Source organism: Micromys minutus (genome assembly GCF_963924665.1).
Source record: "Micromys minutus genome assembly, chromosome: 30".
In the NCBI taxonomy this organism is placed as follows: Eukaryota; Metazoa; Chordata; class Mammalia; order Rodentia; family Muridae; genus Micromys; species Micromys minutus.
This window is the reverse complement of record NC_137965.1, coordinates 1,328,072-1,349,786: the sequence shown is the minus strand read 5'-3', so window position 1 is coordinate 1,349,786 and position 21,715 is coordinate 1,328,072. Positions and strand designations below refer to the sequence as shown.

General features: G+C 40.3%; 1 protein-coding gene across 1 annotated transcript in view; it reads right to left on the bottom strand.

Annotated features, from left to right (window-relative positions):
• PDE7B (phosphodiesterase 7B) overlaps positions 1-21,715 on the bottom strand; it is a 294,818-nt gene that overhangs the window by 199,114 nt on the left and 73,989 nt on the right. The window contains exon 2 of the mRNA XM_080941986.1: positions 7,115-7,175. Coding sequence (XP_080798112.1) covers positions 7,115-7,175 — 61 coding nt within the window. The remainder of the gene's footprint in view (positions 1-7,114; positions 7,176-21,715) is intronic.

Genomic DNA, 21,715 nt, shown 5'->3' with positions numbered 1-21,715 from the left:
TTTAAAACTTTGTCTATTTATAGCTATGGGGCAGTGGGTTAGATATTGACAGCATGAGACCTCATAAGGTACTTTTGTGAACATTTGTCCACGTAAATGATAAAATTTGCAGTGAAATATATTTATAAAAAAATGCCCTCCATTCAGCAAAAGGCTCTAATAGTGTTTTGGGGTCAAGACAGGAAAGGATGCTGTCTGTGGAATATCTTGTAGGAAGAATCTTCCTGGGAGGCTGGCTAGGAGAAGGCGGAGCTAGAGCTGGCCAAAGAAGAGCCAATAGCTTCTGGTTCTGGAGAGAACATTCATTCTGAGAGGGTAAGAGGCTCTATACCACCTGGGCGGAGTTTGTAGCGAGGCCTCTCACTAAGAGGCCAAGACAGGCCATCCCAAAGCCTCGAGGGACCATTGAACAGTGGAGGTTTATGAGTGAATATATAATCTTAGGGATTTCTGTATCTTCATGGGCTTATCGTGTGTTTCTTTGGAGTTGTAGGATGGTGGTGAGTGCGTGGGTCAGGACAATGGTTCAGAGTAGAAACTCCATGGGAATGTGCAGGCGCAGTAGAGAACAGAGGGCAAATGCAATGTTTTTGTTACGAAGGGGAGAAGTTGTGAGTTAGAAACTAGGCATCCCCATGCAGGTTACCTTGGCCGGCCATTGGAAGAGGAGGAGGAGACGAGGCAGCTAAGGGGAAAAGAGAAGGGGAGGGTCTTCATGAGCAGAGAGTATTTACTTCTCTGAAGTGTGCGCTTGGAAAGTGCTTCAAGTTTGGATCTATGTGTTTTAATCTCAAGGAAAGGATCTTGATGTATTAGTTCATAGTTGCTAACTTCAACCAGGTTCTTAGAACTGTCTGTGCATGTGGCAACTGATGTAATAGAAACAATATTTTCCAATGCTTTTAACTTTTATTTTTTGTATTTTCTATAACGTCCATGGTTAAAGCTGTCAGAACATAGAGATATAATATATATGCTTACATATATTGGATATACAGTTCCATTTTATATGTATATAAATATACATAACACATTTATTGTCTCCTAATCTCTCTTTCATTTGGTATCCTATTAATTTCAAATAATAGGAGGGTCTGACCTGGGTATTTGGCAGTGTTAGATCCGAGCAGCAGAGTTTTTTGTTTTGGTTTGGCTTTTTTGTTTGTTTTTGTTTTTTATGCTGTAACAACCTGGCCCTGGCACATCTGAATGACGACCTGCAGGTAACTTCACGCGGCTCCCACAAATGACCAGCATGTATCCACTCAGTAAATAATGGCTTCCTGTTAGGCAATGGGCAGCAAGATCTTCCAGGAGCTGCATGCTCAGCAGGGAATAAAAAACAAGGTCCCGTTTCTGTAATGTTTATGTTCAGTGTATAATGTGCTGTGGCATGGGGCTGAGGGACAGAATTGAGTATTCGGACAAATATACAGCATGCCATCTGGTGCAAGTGCCATGCTAAGACAAAACAGGGTCCTGGGGAGTGGTGGGAATTATCCTCTGCTGTTCTCTCTTCGGAATGTCCAAGCTCCATTTTGTTTTCTGTTGCAGTTAGAAAATGTTGCCCAGAGCGTTCATTACTTAAACAAGCAGATAGAAAGAGAAAATGGTATACTAGGCATATGGACGATATACTTTATATGTGTAAGTTAAAAGTCAAACCCATGGGACACTCTAGTCTTGACAAGTCAAAATTCAACCCTGAACTTTTTTTACTTTAAGTGTAGACCTTAATTTTAATGTCAGGTAAACATAAAATAGTTTTTATAGCAGCCTTTCTTTTGTAACTGATAAATAAGATTTATAAATATTTCTGATTATTATTTCCAATATTACTTATTTCTAAAGAGCAAACATGTACATGAAAATTACTACTTTCTTGGACAACTTGAAGTGGTTTGATATTCAAAAATATGCCAAAGCTTTTCATTACGCATTAAAAAAAGATTCCATCAGAAACGGCTTACAACTGTGGCTCACTTTGCTAGTCTCCGAAACCAGAGGCAGGAGAATCACTGAAAATTTGAGGCTAGCCTGGGCTACATAAGTCCCAGGGCAGTTAGAGCTATACCATAAGAGGCTATATGAAAAAAATAAAAGACCAGGGCTGAAGCCATTGCTCAGAAGTTACAAGTACTGGCTGCTCTTGCACAGGACCTGGGTGTGGGTGGTTCCCAGCACCTACATGGTGGCTTATGAGTATAAATAACCTCAATTCTCACGTATTTGACGCCCTCTCCTGGCCTCTGTAGGTACTGCATTCGTGTGGTGCACAGACCACACATAAAATTAAAAAAAAATAGGGTTCATTTTTTAAGTAACTGACCTATATAGTTTTGTTTAATACTATGTAGCAGAAATGAGTTTCCAGAGTATTTCACGATCCTTTATAGTTACACAAAACTGTCCTTGAATTGCACAAACACAGAAGGCCATAGCTGTTGGCCATCTAAGACCTCTGTCTCTTTTAGAGAGGATGTCAGTAGTCTGTTATGGTTTTCATTCCTTTACACTGTACGCCTTTACCCTGTTGGTGGCCTAAATGTGTCCTGTTGGTGGCCTGAATGTGTCCTTCCCATCCACTTCCTTGTACTGAGGCCTTTGGGTGTGGCCTTTTACATCACCCTGGTTCTGCCACTGTTTGGCCTTGATTTTTAACGATACAGAGTGTCTTCATTGAAGTTGTAACAATTTTTTTTTGCCTTAAAGAAACTACTTGTTCTTGTTACAGTCGTGGTTCACATTTGAGTTTCAGTAGTTGAATCTCATTGGATTGGAAGCCTTTTGAAAGAAGAGACAGCTCCCATTGGTCTCTGATTGCCAGTGTCTCTCACAGTTCCTTGCACATGGAAAGTGCCTAAAGAAATCTAGCTCAAGACAGAGTATGAAAACTTTGCTCTGTCCCAAAGGCACTATGAAACATGAAAAACATGTTGATATTTAAAAAGCTATCTTCATATTTGTATAATGTCTCCATTTTTTTGATTCTCCTTCTAAGCACCATCAATCAATAATTGATTTTATCATCAATTTAAAAATGTTACTGTTTATTATTTATCAACTTATGGCTGGATCACTGACACTTAGGGTTGGCTCCGTCATAGGCATTGCTTCATAAAATATCTCATTCCATCATAGAAAAAAACCTATGTGTATAAGAGTTTTTACTTCTGCCTTGTAAAAAGAACCTGAAGACATGAAGCATCCTGTATGAGTAGAGGGCACATTCGGTGTTTCAGAGCTGAGACTGGAACACAGAGAGTCTGTGCTTGTGTTGAGTGTTAATACAATATTGGCTTTGGTGTATCCTACTCCTCTGAAAAGGATTCATCCAGCTCAACCTTTATAGAGCACATTTCAAATGTCTAAAGCAAGCATCTCATGTAAGCCAGACAGGCAATCAAGTTCTTTCAGAACATTCAAACAGCCACGCTACTTAGGAGCATAAATGAAGTCAGGTAAATCAGCAGCAAAGTCACAGACTATTCCAAATTAGAGAATTAAAAAAACAAAACAAAACCCTTAATAAAAACAGGGAAAGTAAGCCAAAACATCATAAATTACAAATTAAGGATTTTTATAGAATCCTGCTCTAAAAGTAAGAGACATGAGAATAGAAAAAAAAAAAAGAGCCACATCTGATGCTTGGCTTTTATATATATATATTTTTTTTATCGAAGATGTTTATAGCTTTATGGAGTATGGCTAACATGAACTAAGAACCTAACCAACAAGTATCCTTTAAGTATTCTCCAGTCTTTTTGGTCAACAGTTTTAAATCGTTGGAAAAAAACGTTAGTAATTTGGCATATTCCATGACTTATTTATATAATAGGAGATAATTCCCTGTCCAATATAGGATAACTTCCTTAAGTTGACTAAGGAGTGACTTTTGCCATATGTCTTCTGATATATGTATGTCCTCTGATATGAATATTTAAGTTCTAAGGTTAATGGAATGGAAGAGAGAGCCATACATAAGCGTTTAAGACATGGGGTTTGCAGTGAAGGAAGCTTGGAGGTCACTGATCTAAGTGTGAGGCAGAGAGTCAGTTGCTGACTTGGTGGCCACAGCTGGCCACCGTGAACAATTTTAAGGACTGAGCAGCTAATACTTAGCACAGGCAGCTTTGCAGCACATGATTTACCTTCTAACCCGAACTGTTATTCCTATATAACCTATTCCTGGCTAATGACCCTCATGCATACTCCTTATCAAACCTGTTTAAACCGGACCACAGCCAGAATCTATGCAGGGGCACCCAAAACTGAAGTGGGGGACAGGGAGGGAGGAGGAATGGAAGAAGAAAGGTCCAGGAGCTTGAGAATATAAAAATGTTGGCTCCCATCAGAGATCAATACTGGGGTAGCATAAAAATCCAAGGCAAAGTTTTAAAACTTTGGGCTATGTATATACATATATTTTTTTTCTCTTAGTTGGAGATTATGATTAACTTGAAGCAGTGTTACAAAAAAAAATCACCGGAGAAATTATGAAAAAATATCAAACACCTTATCTTTTGCTTTCGGAGATAGACTTGTTTTCTCAAGAAGCATTTCGGGAATATACCTTCACAGGCTCCAATTAAAGGAATAATAACCCACTAATGCCTCACACAAGGCAAAGGAGACACTTCCATAGACATCCCTTCTTAACGAAATACAGAAATGGTCTCAGTTTTAGTGACCTAGTAATGATAATTCGAATTTCTCTTGATAATGTTAAGGAACTGAATCCTTCAAACTTTTCCCCCCATCATCTTTTACTGCAGAGTCCTCGTGAGGGTGCAGGCTAATGGCAGACTGGGCCATCTATATTGATACCAGGAAGCTTTATTTTGTTATTTTATCTGTGATTTCAAAGGACTTTATCAACGTTTGAAGCAAGACTTCCATCAATTTCCTTAAAGATAAATAGAAAAAAAAAGTCTAAATCCTCTTCAGTGCAAGGTCCTTAAAGGCATGGACATTTCTGCTGTGTGAGAAACTCCAAGTATCTGGCATGACCTTTGTCACACGCCTCTGTGCATTTTAGTTTGTAAATAGATAGGAAGTTCTTCCTATGTGTCCTCAATCAAAACTTTTATCCTCACCTTTCCCTTGTACTATTTAATTCTGTATAACCAAAACAAGCTAAAGCAATCAACATGGCTAATGACCAACACACTGATCTTGCCAAAGACATCTGTAATTTGAAAGGACAGCCCTCAGCTGACTTACAATAAATGACCCATGTAAGATGCTCAGGATAGATCTTATTTGTTACCTTAGGTGCTCAATTAGCTGACATAGTTATGATAGTAGTTAGAAAAAGCACAACTGATTTATATTCATATATTCTAAATCAATGGGTATATGTTTGACTGTCAGAAATGCCTATGGCAGCCACATAAAACACACTATTTAACTAGTAAAGGTAATTCATCTTTAAGTGAGGTCCCATACATGAGCAGTACTAGACAGTCTTTCATTATCTTTCTCTTGGCTTAATTAGTTAACCATTTATAAGAGAAGCAGCACACAGAAGAATTCATTCACAATTGAAGATGTCCATGTCTTCGAAAGCATCATGAGTTAAAAACTTACTCAAGTTACTGTATCAGACTGAAGTAAGCAATGTAAACTCTCATGGTACTAAATGATCAGTGGTCTTTAGGATTAAGGCCTTTGCTTCCATTTTTTTTTTATTTGTGAAAGGGCTGTAACAATAGTTCAGCTATAATTTTGTTTGTGTGGAAATTGAATGAACTAAAGGATGAACAGATAAAACGTGGTCATTATGGCCACATTTGGGACTCAGAGCTGGAGAAACATTTTTTTTCTGCTTTCATATCATCTATCTATAATCTATTATCTATCTCGACCCATATATGTATTATCTCTCTTTTATCTATACCAATCATCTTGAGATAGTGCTTTTGAGGCATTTATAAAGTTTAAACATTAATATTGGATAGCAGAAATTATTGTGCAGAGGTATGCCATAATCATTGCTTACATGCCCTGCTTCCAGTACACTTATAAGCTTCCATCTTAATTCAAAACTTATGAGAACATCAATAGAGAAGCCCTCGACTGAATACCAGCACAGAAAACAGGAAAGATTAGGAGGGTAGACAGATGTGATATCTTTTTCATGTTTGTGTTATGAGTCATGAGTAACCTTTGGTTGTTTATTTGCTTATTATCATGAATTATGACTGACTGAGGTATTCTAATGTCTGTTTACCTTGCTGTGTCTGTTTTGAGGTCATCTTAAAAGCAATCTAGGCTGTTATTGAGAGGAAATGAATGATGCTAACGTGAATTGCTTAAGGTCAGAACGGACAAGTGTGAGCGGTTATTTATGTAAATAAAACTGGTGAGATTATCTTGTTGCCCTTGCAGCTGTAAATTTTACATTACAATTAATATAAAACTCATGGGCATACTTTACTGGCTTGCAGTAGCCTTAAGATTCCATAGTTTAGCACCTTGCCTTACTGTAGTTTGAACTGTCCCTGACTTAGTGGTTAAGAACGTCACTTATAGTCACTGTATTTGTTTCTAATCTATAGTGTGTGGAACACTCATGAGTGAATTTTTTAACAAGCTAATGAGTCTGCAAAAGGCATCAATGCTATATTCTCTCACAAGGCAGAATGATTATTGACCACATGACTGAGGATACATTGTGGATAATTGTGTTGACTCCAGATTAGTTCAAATACTTACTCCTCCCAGTTTTTGTAAATGAAGGTGATTTGTGCTATTGTAATAGCTAATAGTTTTATCATTTATCTTATAATCACAGGCCTAGAGATGACAGTATGATTCTTCTTGCATTTAGACCACAGATTTTTTTTTTTAATACAAAGCACTCAATCACAATTCCATTCTGATGATACAACTGTCACTGAGATGGAAAAGAATGGGCTTATAGAGAATTACTAAAATAAAATCATTTTCTATCATGTAGTGCTCTACAAAAATATAGCTGGTTATAAACTCACAAGCATACTGACAAGTCTCTTTATAGTGGAACAAGAGGCAGTCAGTGAGACACCAAGACAACAGCGACTCCACACGATATCAACATTCATAATACATTGGAAACAAGAGGCCTTCTTACCTAGCATGCAAACACATTTGACATTCTGTTCAGGATTCTCAAACAAGACTTCGCCACACCTCTGTAATAGAAAGACAGCTTTAGTTACTTCAAGATTTCAAACCAGAATTCTCAACCAATACAGCCACACAGCTGACCTCACCGTGATACTGTTGTACTCTTGTTTCTTTAGTTACTTGGGCCTAGGGGCTTCTGTCCTAAACAGAGATTTTCCTGGAGAAAGGTCTTTGAGAGGCCAGTCTAGGATTGGCTGTTACAGCACTCTTCATGTCCCTGCCAACAACTGGCTCTGTATTTCCATGAGAAGCCATGGCTTGGGTTGGACCTCATTTCTGACTGTTTCCATCTTGGTGAAACATTCACTTACCAGGCCCAATAATCAGTTTCAGAGCTGGTCCTTATTTAGCATTGATATTACAGATATTACCAATGCTGAGTGGCCAGTGTGGAACTTTCTTAGAACAGGGAAGGGACAAATAAGAAAGTGAAAGGCAGCAGAGCTTTTCTGAGCTCACAGACTTGGGGAATACCAACTTCCTTCTCTACAGCTTAGTTTTAATTTGAACTTTGAAACATTCTTGTGAGGCAAAGCTTGGCCATCCAATGTGTTATTTAAAAACAGGCCACCAGGATTAGTATTTGTGTTTATACGCGAACTACCAAAACTAATATGAACATAAATAATATGATAGAAAATGGATAAAAGACACAGAAAGTAATTCACAAAGGGGAAATCTGAATGACCAATAAGTCCAGAAAATATACTGAACCACACCAATAATTGTGAATAAATTATATCAAGATGAAGTGAACTATTCCAATAACTGTGATTAAATTGTATTGAAATTCAAGGATTTAGAAACTGACAGATTTGACAAAATCTAGATATCTGGAAATACTAAATATTTTTAAAAACATGGAGAAATATGAAGCTTTTCTTTCATACTTTTGGGGCTAGGGTATAAAATAATCACCACAGGTTGGTAAATGTTAATAAAATCTAGCCAAGTTAAAAAGACATACATTGTGAAAGAGCAGATGATTTTGTAGAATTTTAACTAAAATTATTTTTATATACAGTGTCAGTGAAATATCTATCATCCATGAGTTGAATTCTATAATTAAAAATGAATTAGGACTTTATATGTTGTATATGCTTCTAGAGTTTATAAAGGGCTTGTATAAAATACATAATACTCACATTATGGAATGTCAAACATATAAATTTCAAATTACACAAAACACATACTTAAGTCATGAAAACATAATAGAGTTGGGGAGAGAGTTCAGTAGCAGTTGTGCTATAGAAATGAATATATGAGCCGGAGACCCTAGAATCCCCGTGAAGCCAGGAACAGTAGAAAACATCTATAATCTTAACACTCTTACTTTGGGGTGGGAAGCAAAGACAGGAATACTGAAGCCTGAGGCTTCAGGTAGCCAAGCATGTGCAGTAGTGAACCACAATCAGACCCTGTCTCAAAATGTGGTGGAAAATTAGGGCCAACACCTAAAGTTGTCCACATACTTACACACACACACACACACACACACACACACACACACACACACACACACACACGGTAAAGTATAATATCATGCTAAAGAGAACCCCACGTTTTATGAAGATAAGAACATCCTAAACAGCATACATTTCTTATGAATACATTAATTTACTAAAAAAGAAAAACATGAACCCAATAACAAATGAGGCACCAAACGTAGGGTATAGAGAAGAGATTGCAGAAATTGTCTGCAGGAGAGCATACGAGGTTTCCAACTTGTTCTGTAAGTATCCATGCCTTGGATGATTCTTTAAGCTCACTTATACATGCAACATAACAAGAATGAATTGGTGTTAACACAACATCCAATGCTTTGACTATCAAAGTGACCCTCTGTCCAGTGCAAGCTGACATCAGTGTGTCCTTGGGCTCATGGAAGCCATTAGTCAATAACTTGTTCATATCACTTACTAAATTATTTCCTTTGCATTTATTTTTTAATAAGCTTCGCTGTTTAGCTCTGTGCCTGCCTGGTCTGGAACCTTGTGTATATCAGGTTGGCCGTCAACATACAGAGATCCACCTGCCTCTACCTCCTCCTGGGTTCTAGGGTTAGAGGATGAACCACCAAGTGCAGCTCTTTCCCTTGCCCTGACAAAGACTGGCAGTCTATGCCTCACCTGGAGAACCACCCCATATGCAGCCACCAAACCCAAGCACTATTGCTGATGCCAAGAAGTGTTTACTGGCAGGAACCAGACATGGATGCCTCCTCAGAGGCTCGGCCAGAGTCATATAGATACAGATGAGGATGCTTGCAGTTAAACACCAGACTGAACATGGGGACCCCAATAAAAGAGCTAGAGAAAGAACTGAAGGGTTTGCATGCACCCTCATGGGAAGAACATCATCATCAACCAGCCAAGGCACTGAGGTGGAGAGGGTGGTTGGGAGAGGGAGCACCTTCATGGAAGCAAGTTGAGGGGGAGGAGGGAGGTGAGTTGGGGGGGGGGAGGTTATAATGATTGAAATGTAAATACAGAGAACATTCAATAAAATTTTAAAAAATACCTACCCCCCAAAAAAGAGTGTCAGTCTGATAGTGTAATCCTATTTCCCCCTTCTTTCAAAGTTCACAGCTTGGTGAACTCCATTCCCTGAAGGAAAACAAACAAAAAACCAAATACAGCATTCCTCACAGCTAACTAAAATTGTCAGTGGGGGAATTCTCCCACCTGAGCATCAGTTTCTAGGGTGACCTGCTCCACGCAGGAGATAGACAGTGGGTCCAGAGATGAGGAAGAAAGCAAGCTATGATGGGTGGTCAAGAGGTAGAACCATAGGAGAGGAAGGCCGCGGGGGGTTTGGGTGGTGAGGGTGCTGAATTCAGATCACGGGTGTCTGCTGACCCAGTGTGCTGTGTGTCACACCATTTAATCTTGTCCTGCTTCATCTCCTTGGATGTAGCATGGGGGCATTGATAAGAGCCACCAAGGTAGGCAAGGGAGCAAATGTGTGGATTAACGACCCATGCAGTCTGATCATGCTGGTTGTTCCTGCTTTGTTTGTGTTTCGACAGAGGTTAAGCCCTTTAGAATAGCCAAGCTCTATTTTCTGCATCACCTGCCTTTTAAAGTGGTATGTTTACAACCCCAACGAGTTAATCATTATTTCTAGATGAAAGGTCAGAGATTTTTAAAATGCTTTCAGCTTCTTAGCAGAAGAACTCTCTATCCGTGTCTTCTCTGGGTTAATGATAAAGCCCGTATGCACACTGCCGTGGGATCGGTGCTCTTCTCTCAATGAGGGACTTCCCATGCATTGTGGGTAAAGGTTGCATGACTTCTCATGGCTATAATATGTGAAGGGAAACTTGAGGTGTGTCTCTCAACAGGCATGTGTGTTTGGGCTGTCAGGATCAAGCTGGGAGAAATGTCTGAAACACTTCCTAACGGTAATGGCCAGCTTGGGTTTATTTACATGACAAGCTCATTACCTAGTAGCAAAGGGGGGTGTTGTGGCCCTTTCTATTATGATGAGACCCTCTGCTTCTCTGTCTTTATTTCTATGACAATCTAGATGCTGGCTGAGGCACCTTTAACTAGCTCCTTAATCACTTTGTTGTTGTTTTTTTTTTTTTTTTTTTTTTTAAGTTACCCAATGATACCAACAGTTTTTACATCAGGACCCAGAAGGGAATCAGATCATTCATAGGACATGTCTCAGACCACATTCTCTCTAGTGCCCTTTCTCATTAATGCATATTAGTGTTTACCAGGCCTTCACTGCCAGGCTCCTGCTCACTGTACAGCTCAGGGTAATGACCTAGTTTAGAAGATTAATTAGGTTAAGCTACACTGTCCTCGCTCTATACAAACTTCAACACAGTCAAAGATCATGTATGTTGCTGGGTTGTGAGGTCTGCAATTCACCTTCCTTTGATGATCTGGTCATGTTTGTTGGGATGCCCCATTTGGGCAACTTGATTCTGGATGACTTTTGGTTTTGATCATCAGGATTCTATTTCTTACATAGTCCATCTTAGTTTCCCTTTCTGTGTCTGAAATAGCCAGATCATCTTGTTCCTGCCCAAAGATTCCAGAGAAAAGTAATCATAACCCCCAAGGCATAGTTATTGCAGTACCAATCCACGATGTTAGAACGCTATGCTAGCAATGAGGAGATCCCCCTGGCACATGTTCTTTCTTTCTGAGACACATAGACTACGCTTCATGAGACTTTTATGTGTGTGAGTCCATTACCTGCACAGGCCATAAAGAACCAACTTCATCGGCAGTGTCCCTGACACTTTGTAGCCTCTGTGTTTTGATATGCCAGGTCCTCGAAACTCTTAGAGGTTAAATGGCTTTGCTAGCATTGAGGGCTACAAACTGTTCTAAGTGTTGTCTAGCTACCATTTAATACTCTCATTATAGTCCTAGATAACTGAGGAGAGGCAGGAGTACTCACTGTAGAACTCTCTCTCCAGTGAGCAGGAATCTGTTGTTAACTGTTGCATAACCAAGATTTATGGATTTCCAGATATTGGCTACTTTGTTGTTCCTTGTTGCACTGGCTACCTAGACTATATCTGGAGATGTTCCCTTTACTCACACATTAGCATCTGGCTTTGTGCCAGAGAGCTCAGACTGTAGGTCATAGGGACCCATTGCTACCTCATTTCATCTGTTTAGTCATCTGGGGTCAAACCCGCTCTCCTAGCTATAAAATAGGGTGATGTTACCTACATCACAGAATCTTTTCTCATTTAGTTTTAATTCACCATAAGCAAGGAAGAACTGTATTAAAACATTATAGGGTCTGCAATATAAATTTAAGGATAAACATTAAACTCATTCATTAATATCCTGTGTTAATTCCCAAAGTGTTTATCAGGCTTAAACATAAATACTTTGTATTCTAAATCAATATTTAGTAAGCTGTCTTTCAGTTAGTGTTAGTTACGTGTTTTGCATATTAAATTTAGTGTTTGACTCTTGTTCAGCGAAGTTTTAAAATATTGCATCGGTTATTCCCAATAGTCACAATCTGACATGAGCATCAACGGCTGGATGCATAAAGACAGTGAAGCGTTTCACAAAATAGAATATTCGTTAGCCGGCGAAGTGAGGAAGGTAATTTTATCGTTTGCCACAGTGTGGATGACTAAGAGTGCTGTGCAAAGTGAAATAAGGTGGGGACAGAGCAATAAAGCTCACATATTCCCACTGATGTGTGTGTAATCTGAAAAAGTTAAAGTCACGGGAGCAGAGATGGCCAGAGGGAGGGAAGGCATCACTGGCTACAAGGTCTCACCTGACAGGGAGAATATCTCAGGAGACCTATATATACCATGCAATGATAATCACCACAATACATTCTACACTAGAAAGTTGCTAAGAGTATATATTTTGTATTTACACAAAAATGGTATGCGACGTAATGGGTCTGCTAATTAGCTTCATTTAGTCTTTCACGGCTGTACATGTTTCAAATCCTTATTTTTATACCGTGACTATGTATAATGTTTATTTTCACGACTAAAATGTCATAATAAAAAAATCTTATATTTAAAGCATCAATTTAAAGCTAATACTTTTAATTTCTACTAACTAAAACTGTATATTCTGGTAAAGTATACAATAAAACATATTTCTCTTAAATTATATTCTTTCATAGTTATAAATGTTGACATTAGCAATAATTTTAGGAAACATTTCAATTTTCAACAAGTGTATTTTTCTTAAAAACTGTATCTGGTTTGATACTATTCAAATTGCTAGTACTATGCTCACTAAGAATTGTATCCACAGCGACATGCTGTGTGTTCTCATTGTTTAACCTGATTTTCTTAAGGGAAATCATATTTTGTTGTTGTTGTTTCAAGTAAGTCTTAACACACATCTTTTTTATTTTCTGAAATTTGCTGTCATTGGTATGTAGAAACCTCTTAGCAGGCCTTCAGTAACTAATCTGTCTAGAAAAAGTACCTTCCTACATGAGGAGGGAGGGGCAGCTGCCCACAACCGCAGATGGAGAGGCTCTCACTGTTGTGAGTTTTCTCTGTGTTAGCAGAGACAAGAATAGTGCATTGTAAGTAACGACGTTAAATACTAGCAGAAAATAAACGCTGCAACCCTCTGATTTTTTATTCCCCCACATTTATAGTTTTCTTGTTTTTAGAATGATCCAATTAAGGGAGCTGAGTGTAAAATCACTGGAGGCTCAGGCCGCCGTCTGGGCCTCCACAAATGACTGCCAACAGACTCAGCTGGCCATGAGCTCAGTAGGCTGGTGGACCACAATTGGAAAAGCGGAGAATGGGCAGGCACCAGTGAATTGTTGACTTTAAGAACACAGCATGTGGCAGCAATCCAGGGATCACAAAACTTTTGGCACAACGGCCTCTTGAAATCCGTAAAGCCAGTGACTGGATATTGAATGTTACTGTAGAAAACCCAGCATCTCTCTGACTGTGTTTGAAACACTCACAAACAAAAATAAAACAAACCCTCTACATAGATCAGGCTTCTTTTGGAAAAACAAACAAACAAACAAACATCAAAGCTGAGTTCTCTGAGTTAAAAATGCTAACCATGGTCAGACTGTTGGCAAGTTGCTGTACTTTGGTGGAAAGAGAAATATGTCTCATCTATCCCAAAGGAGCAACAAAGACGATTTGCAGGAGCTAAAGTAGCCTTTACCCCGATTCTCAGTCCATCTCTAAGCACATCCATCCTGTAAGTCTGCCCTATGGAACAGGAATATAAACAAGACAAATGCCTATATGGATATTTGGACTGGCATCTGTTTTATTAGCTCACCACCCCCCAGGTTCCTAATTGTCTAGGATGGTGACTGATACATAATACATACTCACAATATTTATGTAATGAATGGACAACACATTTGTTAATGTGTTTTTTTTTTTGGGGGGGGTATATAATGGCATTATCTGGGTGGACCTGAGAGGGGATATACTGCCTGGCCATTTATGCTTATGGGTTAGTAAGTGCTGCCGTAGAGAGACACATTCTATGCAGCCGCAATGGGGTGATAAGGGCTCAAACCTGACCTGAGAAGATATTTTAAAATTGGCTTTCTAACTGATTGTGGCAGTATATCTCTGTGATCTCAACAACTGAGAGGAGGAGGATCATAGTTTATAGACAAACCTGGACTATTATATAAATATAGAATATTTAGGGTTAGTTGTAACAATAATGCTAAGACCCAATCTCAAAACCCTGAAACGCATTGCAGTAGCTTGATTGGTGGAACCCTCGCCTAACAACATAGGGCTCTGTTCAATTCTCAGCACCACAAACAAACAAATACTAAGCCCTAGACATTTCTCATCTGCTTCCTGCCTTACAGTTTCCCAAAGCCGACAACAGAATGGTACTTATTAATATTTGGTCCACAGATGGCAGGTCTAGGGTAAAAACATCTTAGGTCTGAATATAATCATGAAGCATGACTTCTATTGAGACTGAACTCCTAAAATGGGGAAAGGGTGGGGAGTTTGGAACCCATTAATGTCGCCCAAATAACTGAATGACTAAATGAATACTCTCGACGTTGGTGGAGTGTCAAGTCTGAACATGTGCCATGCTGTGAATGTTCTACCCTCTTATAGGGCAGCATGAAGTCAGAATATACAGACTAAAGGACCCCTTCAATTATGTTACCCAGCCCCAATGGGCTGTCACAGAAAAGGAGGTGACCCTGTGGTTGAGCCTGGAAGGTAATGAAGCCTTAGCTATCAACATTATGTGCTAACCCTATCATAGGGGAAGATGCCTGAGCAAAGCTTGTAGGATCAGATACATTGTCTGCAAAGACTGGGGCAAAACCATGGCTGGTTGCAGAGGATCAGATACATTGTCTCCAAAGACTGGGGCAAAACCATGGCTGGTTGCAGAGGATCAGACACATTGTCTCCAAAAACTGGGGCAAAACTGTGGGGGGTCACAGCAGAGAGCTTAATGAAATTAGTAGCCGTGAGACTGAAGGAGTAGAGACCTACAGTGAATTGAAAGTTGTTCTGAGCTGGGAAGGAAGGTTTCTTTTAGAAAGTGGGAATTTAATGAATTTTTTTGGTGTTATAACAAACAATTGTAATTTAATGGCATCAGATATCTCTTACCAATGGCACTGCCTGCATTCTTTCTGTTCATTTTAGAAGGTACTGGAGCCTACGATGTTCCTTGTTCTGTTTTTTTGAATTATTCCATAAAATAATTATGATCCAAAGGGTTCTCCAGCCTTCCAGTGCAAAGCTCATGCACGGCTGACTGCCACTACTGTGGAAGCCATTAGCACCTTGTGTGGAGGTATGGCAGTGTCTCTCTGCTCTGGGAGGATACGCTTTCAGGGTCTCCTTCTTTACAGTGGCTGCCATCCACACTATTTTTTCTTAGTCCTGCCTACTGCGTGGGTGGCACAGTTAGGCCTTCATCTCTGAGCACTGTGGCAGCCCTCAGCACTTTGGTACCAGAGGCCAACAGATTTGGAACTAGGGCAGATCTTTGCTCAGGCTTATGTTTTTCTTCCTAAGCTTTTCCAGTGAAGGAGCAGAATTCCATCCTATTGCAGGCTGTTAAAACGTCAGACTAATAAGTTTTCAACAATCTGTCAGTGCAGATCTCCAGCAACAAGCTGGCATTGCCTTTGGATCCTGGCCTCGTGGTCCAATCCAACCTCAGCCAGTCAAAATAAGAGACACAACAGCAAAAGAGAGGGAAGAAAAAAAAATCAGATAATCACCTCAAGCCAAGCAGAAATTCTTAACAAATCCATTGTTGCCAATTGCCAACAGCAACTCTGTGGTTTAACTAACCTGGTGTGACCCTCAGGAAGAGCCATCTCTCCAAAAGCTCTAATTAGCTATGGTCAGGAGTGGCTTGAACGATATTAATGCCATTGCTATTGGGAAATGAGCCTACCTGCTTTTAACAGCTTTGTTTTTTCCTTCAGTCAAAGAACAAAATGTTAGCTCAATGGCGTATGCTTTCTATTAGAGAACAGGCAGAAGAAGCCGTCTCCAGAGAGTTGCTCAGCATTTTATTACAGACCCCTATTTTTAAGTATTTAAAAACTACTTATTACGAACCAAAACTTGGAAACCTGGTTTCAGCGAGGGAGAGGGAGAGGGAGTGGAAGAGGGAGAGGGAGAGGGAGAGGGAAAGGGGGAGAGAGAGAGGGAGGGAGGGAGGGAGGGAGGGAGGGAGGGAGGGAGGGAGAGAGAGAGAGAGAGAGAGAGAGAGAGAGAGAGAGAGAGAGATTACTAAGCAAATGTCCAGAATGAACCATTTTTTGTCATTCTGACCCCAGGCAATAGCAGACAGGCAGACACTAGAATGGCTGTGTCCTTCTGATTGACCTCTTTTGGAAAGCTGCTGAGGTCAGATGGCACACAGGGTCGGAAGTTGGCATGCATTGAAAGCCACAGTGAAAACTGCCATTCTCACGACGTCAGTGACATGACTCTAGCCTCCAGGCAAGCGTACCTCTAGCAAAACTGCACGGGAGGATCAGTGGCCTGGAGCATAGCTGAGACCTCTCTCTCAAGTGCATCGAGCTATTGTAACTGGGTAGACATCTGGGTCTGAGAATTTTGGGAACAATCCTGGTTATGCGCTCTGGAAAACACTGTATAGCAGATTCAAATACATAAGCCCCAAGTCTGAACAGTGGAAAACTTGAATGAGAATTTTGCAATGCAATCTAATCTTTTATTTATCATCTCAGAGTCTCAAGGGTTGATTACCAGCCATAGTCATAAATGTTTAATGTATACATCGTGAGTTATTAAAGGTGAAGTCAAGAAACAGGAAGAGGACTAAGAGAACAGATAAGTAAACCTAATAAAAAACACTTAGCACGTTGAGGTTCAAATCCCCAAACCGGACCTTATTAGTTGTATGATCTGTAGCCCATTTGGGTTATATTTTTGACTCTCATTGTGGGGGTGAGGGAGGAATAATGCTTACTCATGATAATGATCATAATATATATGTGTATAGCAATTAGAATAAAAATGGTTTCACAGGCCCATGTATTGGAATCATTGGTCCCCAGCTGGTGAAACTGGTATGGAATGAGAGGTGTGAACTTGTTGGAGGAGGTGTGTCATTGGGGTCTGGGTGGGCTTTGAGGTTTGAAAAACTTATATCTTTTCTAGCTCTCTCTCTCTCTCTCTCTCTCTCTCTCTCTGTGTGTGTGTGTGTGTGTGTGTGTGTGTGTATGTCTCTGTCTGTCTTTCTCTCCGTTTCTGTCTATCTCTTTCTTTGTTTCTATCTGTGTCTCTGTCCATCTGTCTGTTCTTTCTCTGCCCCTCTCTTTCTGCCTTGTGTATGCAGATCAGCTGGAAGCCCTTGGCCACTGCTGCAGTGTCATGCCTGTCTGGTGCCGTGCTCCCCACCATGATGACCATGTACTCTAACCCTCTAGAACCCTGAGCTGCCACACATTTAATGCTTTCTTGTATAGTTTATGGTATTTTTGCCACCACAGTTTACAGAAAAGTAAGTCAGTGAATTAAACACCTCACCTCCTCTAGTACCCATCATATGGCCTTTACGAATGTGGCTTTGTGGAAAAGGACAGAGAGGTGTAGTAGACACCTTCTTGGTGCTGCTGTGTATGAGTTGCAGAGCACAGTTGCTTCATCAGTCATAGGACCTGGTGAAGAAATATATCTTATTTTTCCCACGATGGAGACCACTAGTCTAAAGGAGGGAAACCTGAAAAGTTAAAGGTTTAGAGAGCAGAGGTGGGAGGGGAATGAATACAGATGGTTAGCTTCCTCCTGTATCTTTATCCTTGCTGTTGAGAAAGGGTGAAGGACCCAAATGAGTTTAGAAAAGTACCTTCACAGGGGCCTAAGTTGGCCACACCCCAGTGGGCATGGAAAAGCTTCAGAAAGATTGTATAAGGATAAAGGAGAGAACAGACAATACTATACATTTCAGTTGAGACTGAAGCTCAAGACAAACTGAGAAAGTATTTTTTCTAGTGTTTTAGTCAGGGTTTCTATTCCTGCACAACACATCATGGCCAAGAAGCATATTGGGGAGGAAAGGATTTGTTCAGCTTACACTTCCATATTGCTGTTCATCACCAAAGGAAGTCAGGACTGGAACTCAAGCAGGTCAGGAAGCAGCAGCTGATGCAGAGGTCATGGAGGGATGTTACTTACTGACTTGCTTCCCCTGGCTTGCTCAGCCTGCTTTCTTGTAGAACCCAGGTCTACCAGCCCAGGGATGGCTCCACCCACAATGGGCTGGGCCCTCCCCCCTTGATCACTAGTTGAGAAAATGCCTTACAGCTGGATCTCATGGAGGCATTTCCTCAATGGAGGCTCCTTTCTCTGTGACAACTCCAGCTTGTGTGAAGTTGACACAAAACCAACCAGTACATCTAGGCTACATAATTATAGATGCAAAAATCTAAAGGTGATTAAGGAAATGAAGGGAGACAAAAATGGGCACAAAGCTATGGGGACAAGCTAATCAAAAGGATCCTGGGTCTGAGAAACATGAAGCTTGGCAAAGGTTGCAGGGCTGTCAAGACCATGCAGGATTTCTCTTAATGAAGTCACTGCATGTCATAGACCCTTTGCTCCAGAGAGTAGAGTGTTCCCAATAGTGTTCCTTCAGATTGTATAATGGGAGTACAGTTTACCAACTGTGCACACTGGGACAGCTGTTTTCATGTTATTGCCATGCTTTTAGGTTGGAATATGTCCTGTTAAGTGTGGCATCATCTTATTATTGAATTTCATGACATCATCCCTACAACCTTAATGCGCACAGTTGTGACAAGCATCAATGCTTGGAAATACTTCCAGAGCAGCTCACTGCTCACCCCTTCTGACTTCCTACTTCCCCAAGGGTCCTCATATAGATTTTTTTTAAGGTTTAGTAAATCTACATTTTTTTTTCAGGAAGAGGGGATTATAGAAGTGAGAATGTCAGTTAGTTTCAAATCTATCATGGATGCGTTATGAAACCATGGCCTTCAAAATCATGCACAGGGTAATAGGGCTTGCTACCTGTTCTGTTGGGGATGGGGAAAACACATGACCAGGGTTGAGTATGTACTGAAAAGAGAGATCAAAGTCAAAACATAGACCCCAGAAGTCAGGACAGCTAGGGCCTGAGCCCAGACATGCTTCCCCATTCCTTAGGCATTTCCTCCTTAGGAACCTGTGGAAGATCATGTTATATTTCAGGAAAACCATTTATTTTATCATGTATTACCTTCAGAGAGAGGTGGGGGATGGATCTGAACCAGAATGAGACTCCGTGTAGCAAGTCCTCAGCATGTATCAATGCCATCCCTGGAACCACAACATAGTGAGCACTCGGAATACCTGCCTTTCTGTCTTCCCTGTGTTGCCAACAAGTAAATACTGAGACAGTTGCTCCACAACAAATCCGCCTTCATAATTGCTATGTTCCAGCCATCTGGCCAGAGCGTCTGTGCTTCAAACCTCGCCTTTCTTTATTTACCCTGCAATCTTCAAGCTACTTTATGAGGCTTTGCAGATGCAGAAGCTTAATAGATAATATCAGCAATACCCCCAAATCTTTGCAGAGGCGTCGTCATGATTCAGAGACTCATGGTACCCCATCCAGACTGCAACTGAAGGGTTATTTACTCAGGACAAAGGAGTAGTTATAACGGGCTCCTTGCATCCCCAGTGCCACAAGGTTTCTGTACATAAACCAACAATTAAATGTAATCCTATATACTTACAGTTTTAAAAGAAATTCAAACCAGTTCTTGGAACTAAAGAAGCCAGCACTAGAGAAAATGACTTCCAGAACATGAAGCCCAACATGTGAACACAGGACCTCTGAGCCACAAAGGAACACATGCTTTTCCATGGGGAAAAGGGCTTATTGTATAACTAACTGTCCCTGAGAATATCTGAGTCTTTGGCCTCATGCAATCAAAAAAATGATTACTGGTCAAATCCTATTTGCCATTTCCATAAACACAGTTCTGAGACACACATTTGGTTTTAAGCAGTCTGTAAATTCTACTTGCAATCAACCCCCAGCTAGAGCTGAAAAAAAAAAAGTCCAGTATCTCAGGAAAAAAAAAAAAAGACTGACTGATTTAGTGAGCTTCAGGTGAACATGAAACTCTGGGTATTTTGTAGATAATTTTACTCTGCTCTGACATTACATATTTAACCCCACCACATACTCTGACATAGCAACATTTGAAAGACATCCATCTCATCTTGACTCTCCCTCTTCTCACTAAGATAGGGATTTTTCCCTCTAATTTCCTGCCATTCTCCAATACCTAGATGAAATTTTATAATATCTTAAACTCTCAATGAATATTGCTCAATAGAGTGAGCTGACATAAGAGTACATGGACACATTCATTTCTACATGGTGGCCAAGTTAAAGGCTGCAAGATGCTGGGAATCTTAAGAGAAAAGCATGAGTGTGTGTGTGTGTGTGTGTGTGTGTGTGTGTGTGTGTGTGAGAGAGAGAGAGAGAGAGAGAGAGAGAGTTCATAGGTGTGTGCATATGAGTGTATGTTTGTGTGCCTGTGTGCATATATGTGTATGAGTGCCTGTACATGTATGCCTGTGTGCATGTGTGTGTACATGTGTGCCTGTGTGTACCTTCATGTGCCTGCTTGTGTGCATGTGCGTGCATGTGAGCATATGTGTGTGGGGGGTCATGTGTGCTGAAGACTGAACCAGGCAATATCTGCACTCATAGAAGAGTTATACTTTAAAATAAATTCACATCACCAGTTTGATGCAGTTATTCTTCTAAGATCTTGATGTGCCTGGGATTTACTGTGAGTGCCATAGGTGGAGCCCCACTTGAGGGCAATGATTTCTCAAAGTATTATAGTTTTGAGATATAATTCTCTCTGGAAAACCAGCAAATGCTGTGTGTGTGTGTGTGTGTGTGTCTACTCCCAGGTCCCTGCAGACTATATATAGTGACTTCAACCATGCACTGAAGAGCATTTATGAAGTACCCACTGTATGCCAAACATTTTCAGACACCACCATTCAAAGCTGCCACTCAGATCCTGTATCCACATTGCCTAGCCTTATAATTTGAAGATGAATGAATTAATGAAGTGAGATTAATGTGCATTATTTTAGCACCCTAATACAGGTTTCTAATTCTCGTGGCAATTTTTTAAAATGGCAAATAAAAAAAAAAAAAAAAGAAAGAAAAGAAAGCAACAGAATTAGTTCTCATTGGTCAAGATTCATTCTAGGCAAGTAGTGGCAATGTATCCTTAGCCCATCAGATATTTCAAGCATTTGAGTGGAAGGTTGTATTACGCCCTTTGGGGTTGGCTTGAAGGCCCTGTTTTGTTATGAGTTCTCTCTCATTTTTCTGCTTCAAGATGCTGTGCACCCTCTTCATAAGCAGAGGTGGCTATTGATTCTAATGTGAATATTTATTAGCATGTATGTTCTCGTGGGAGAACTTAGCAATAAGAATGCAATCACCAAAGAGGCAGAGCCGTGGCAAAGATGAACAAGATGGCTGTTATTGATTTATCTGTAAATTGTTGAGACCTGGCTATGGGTGAGTTT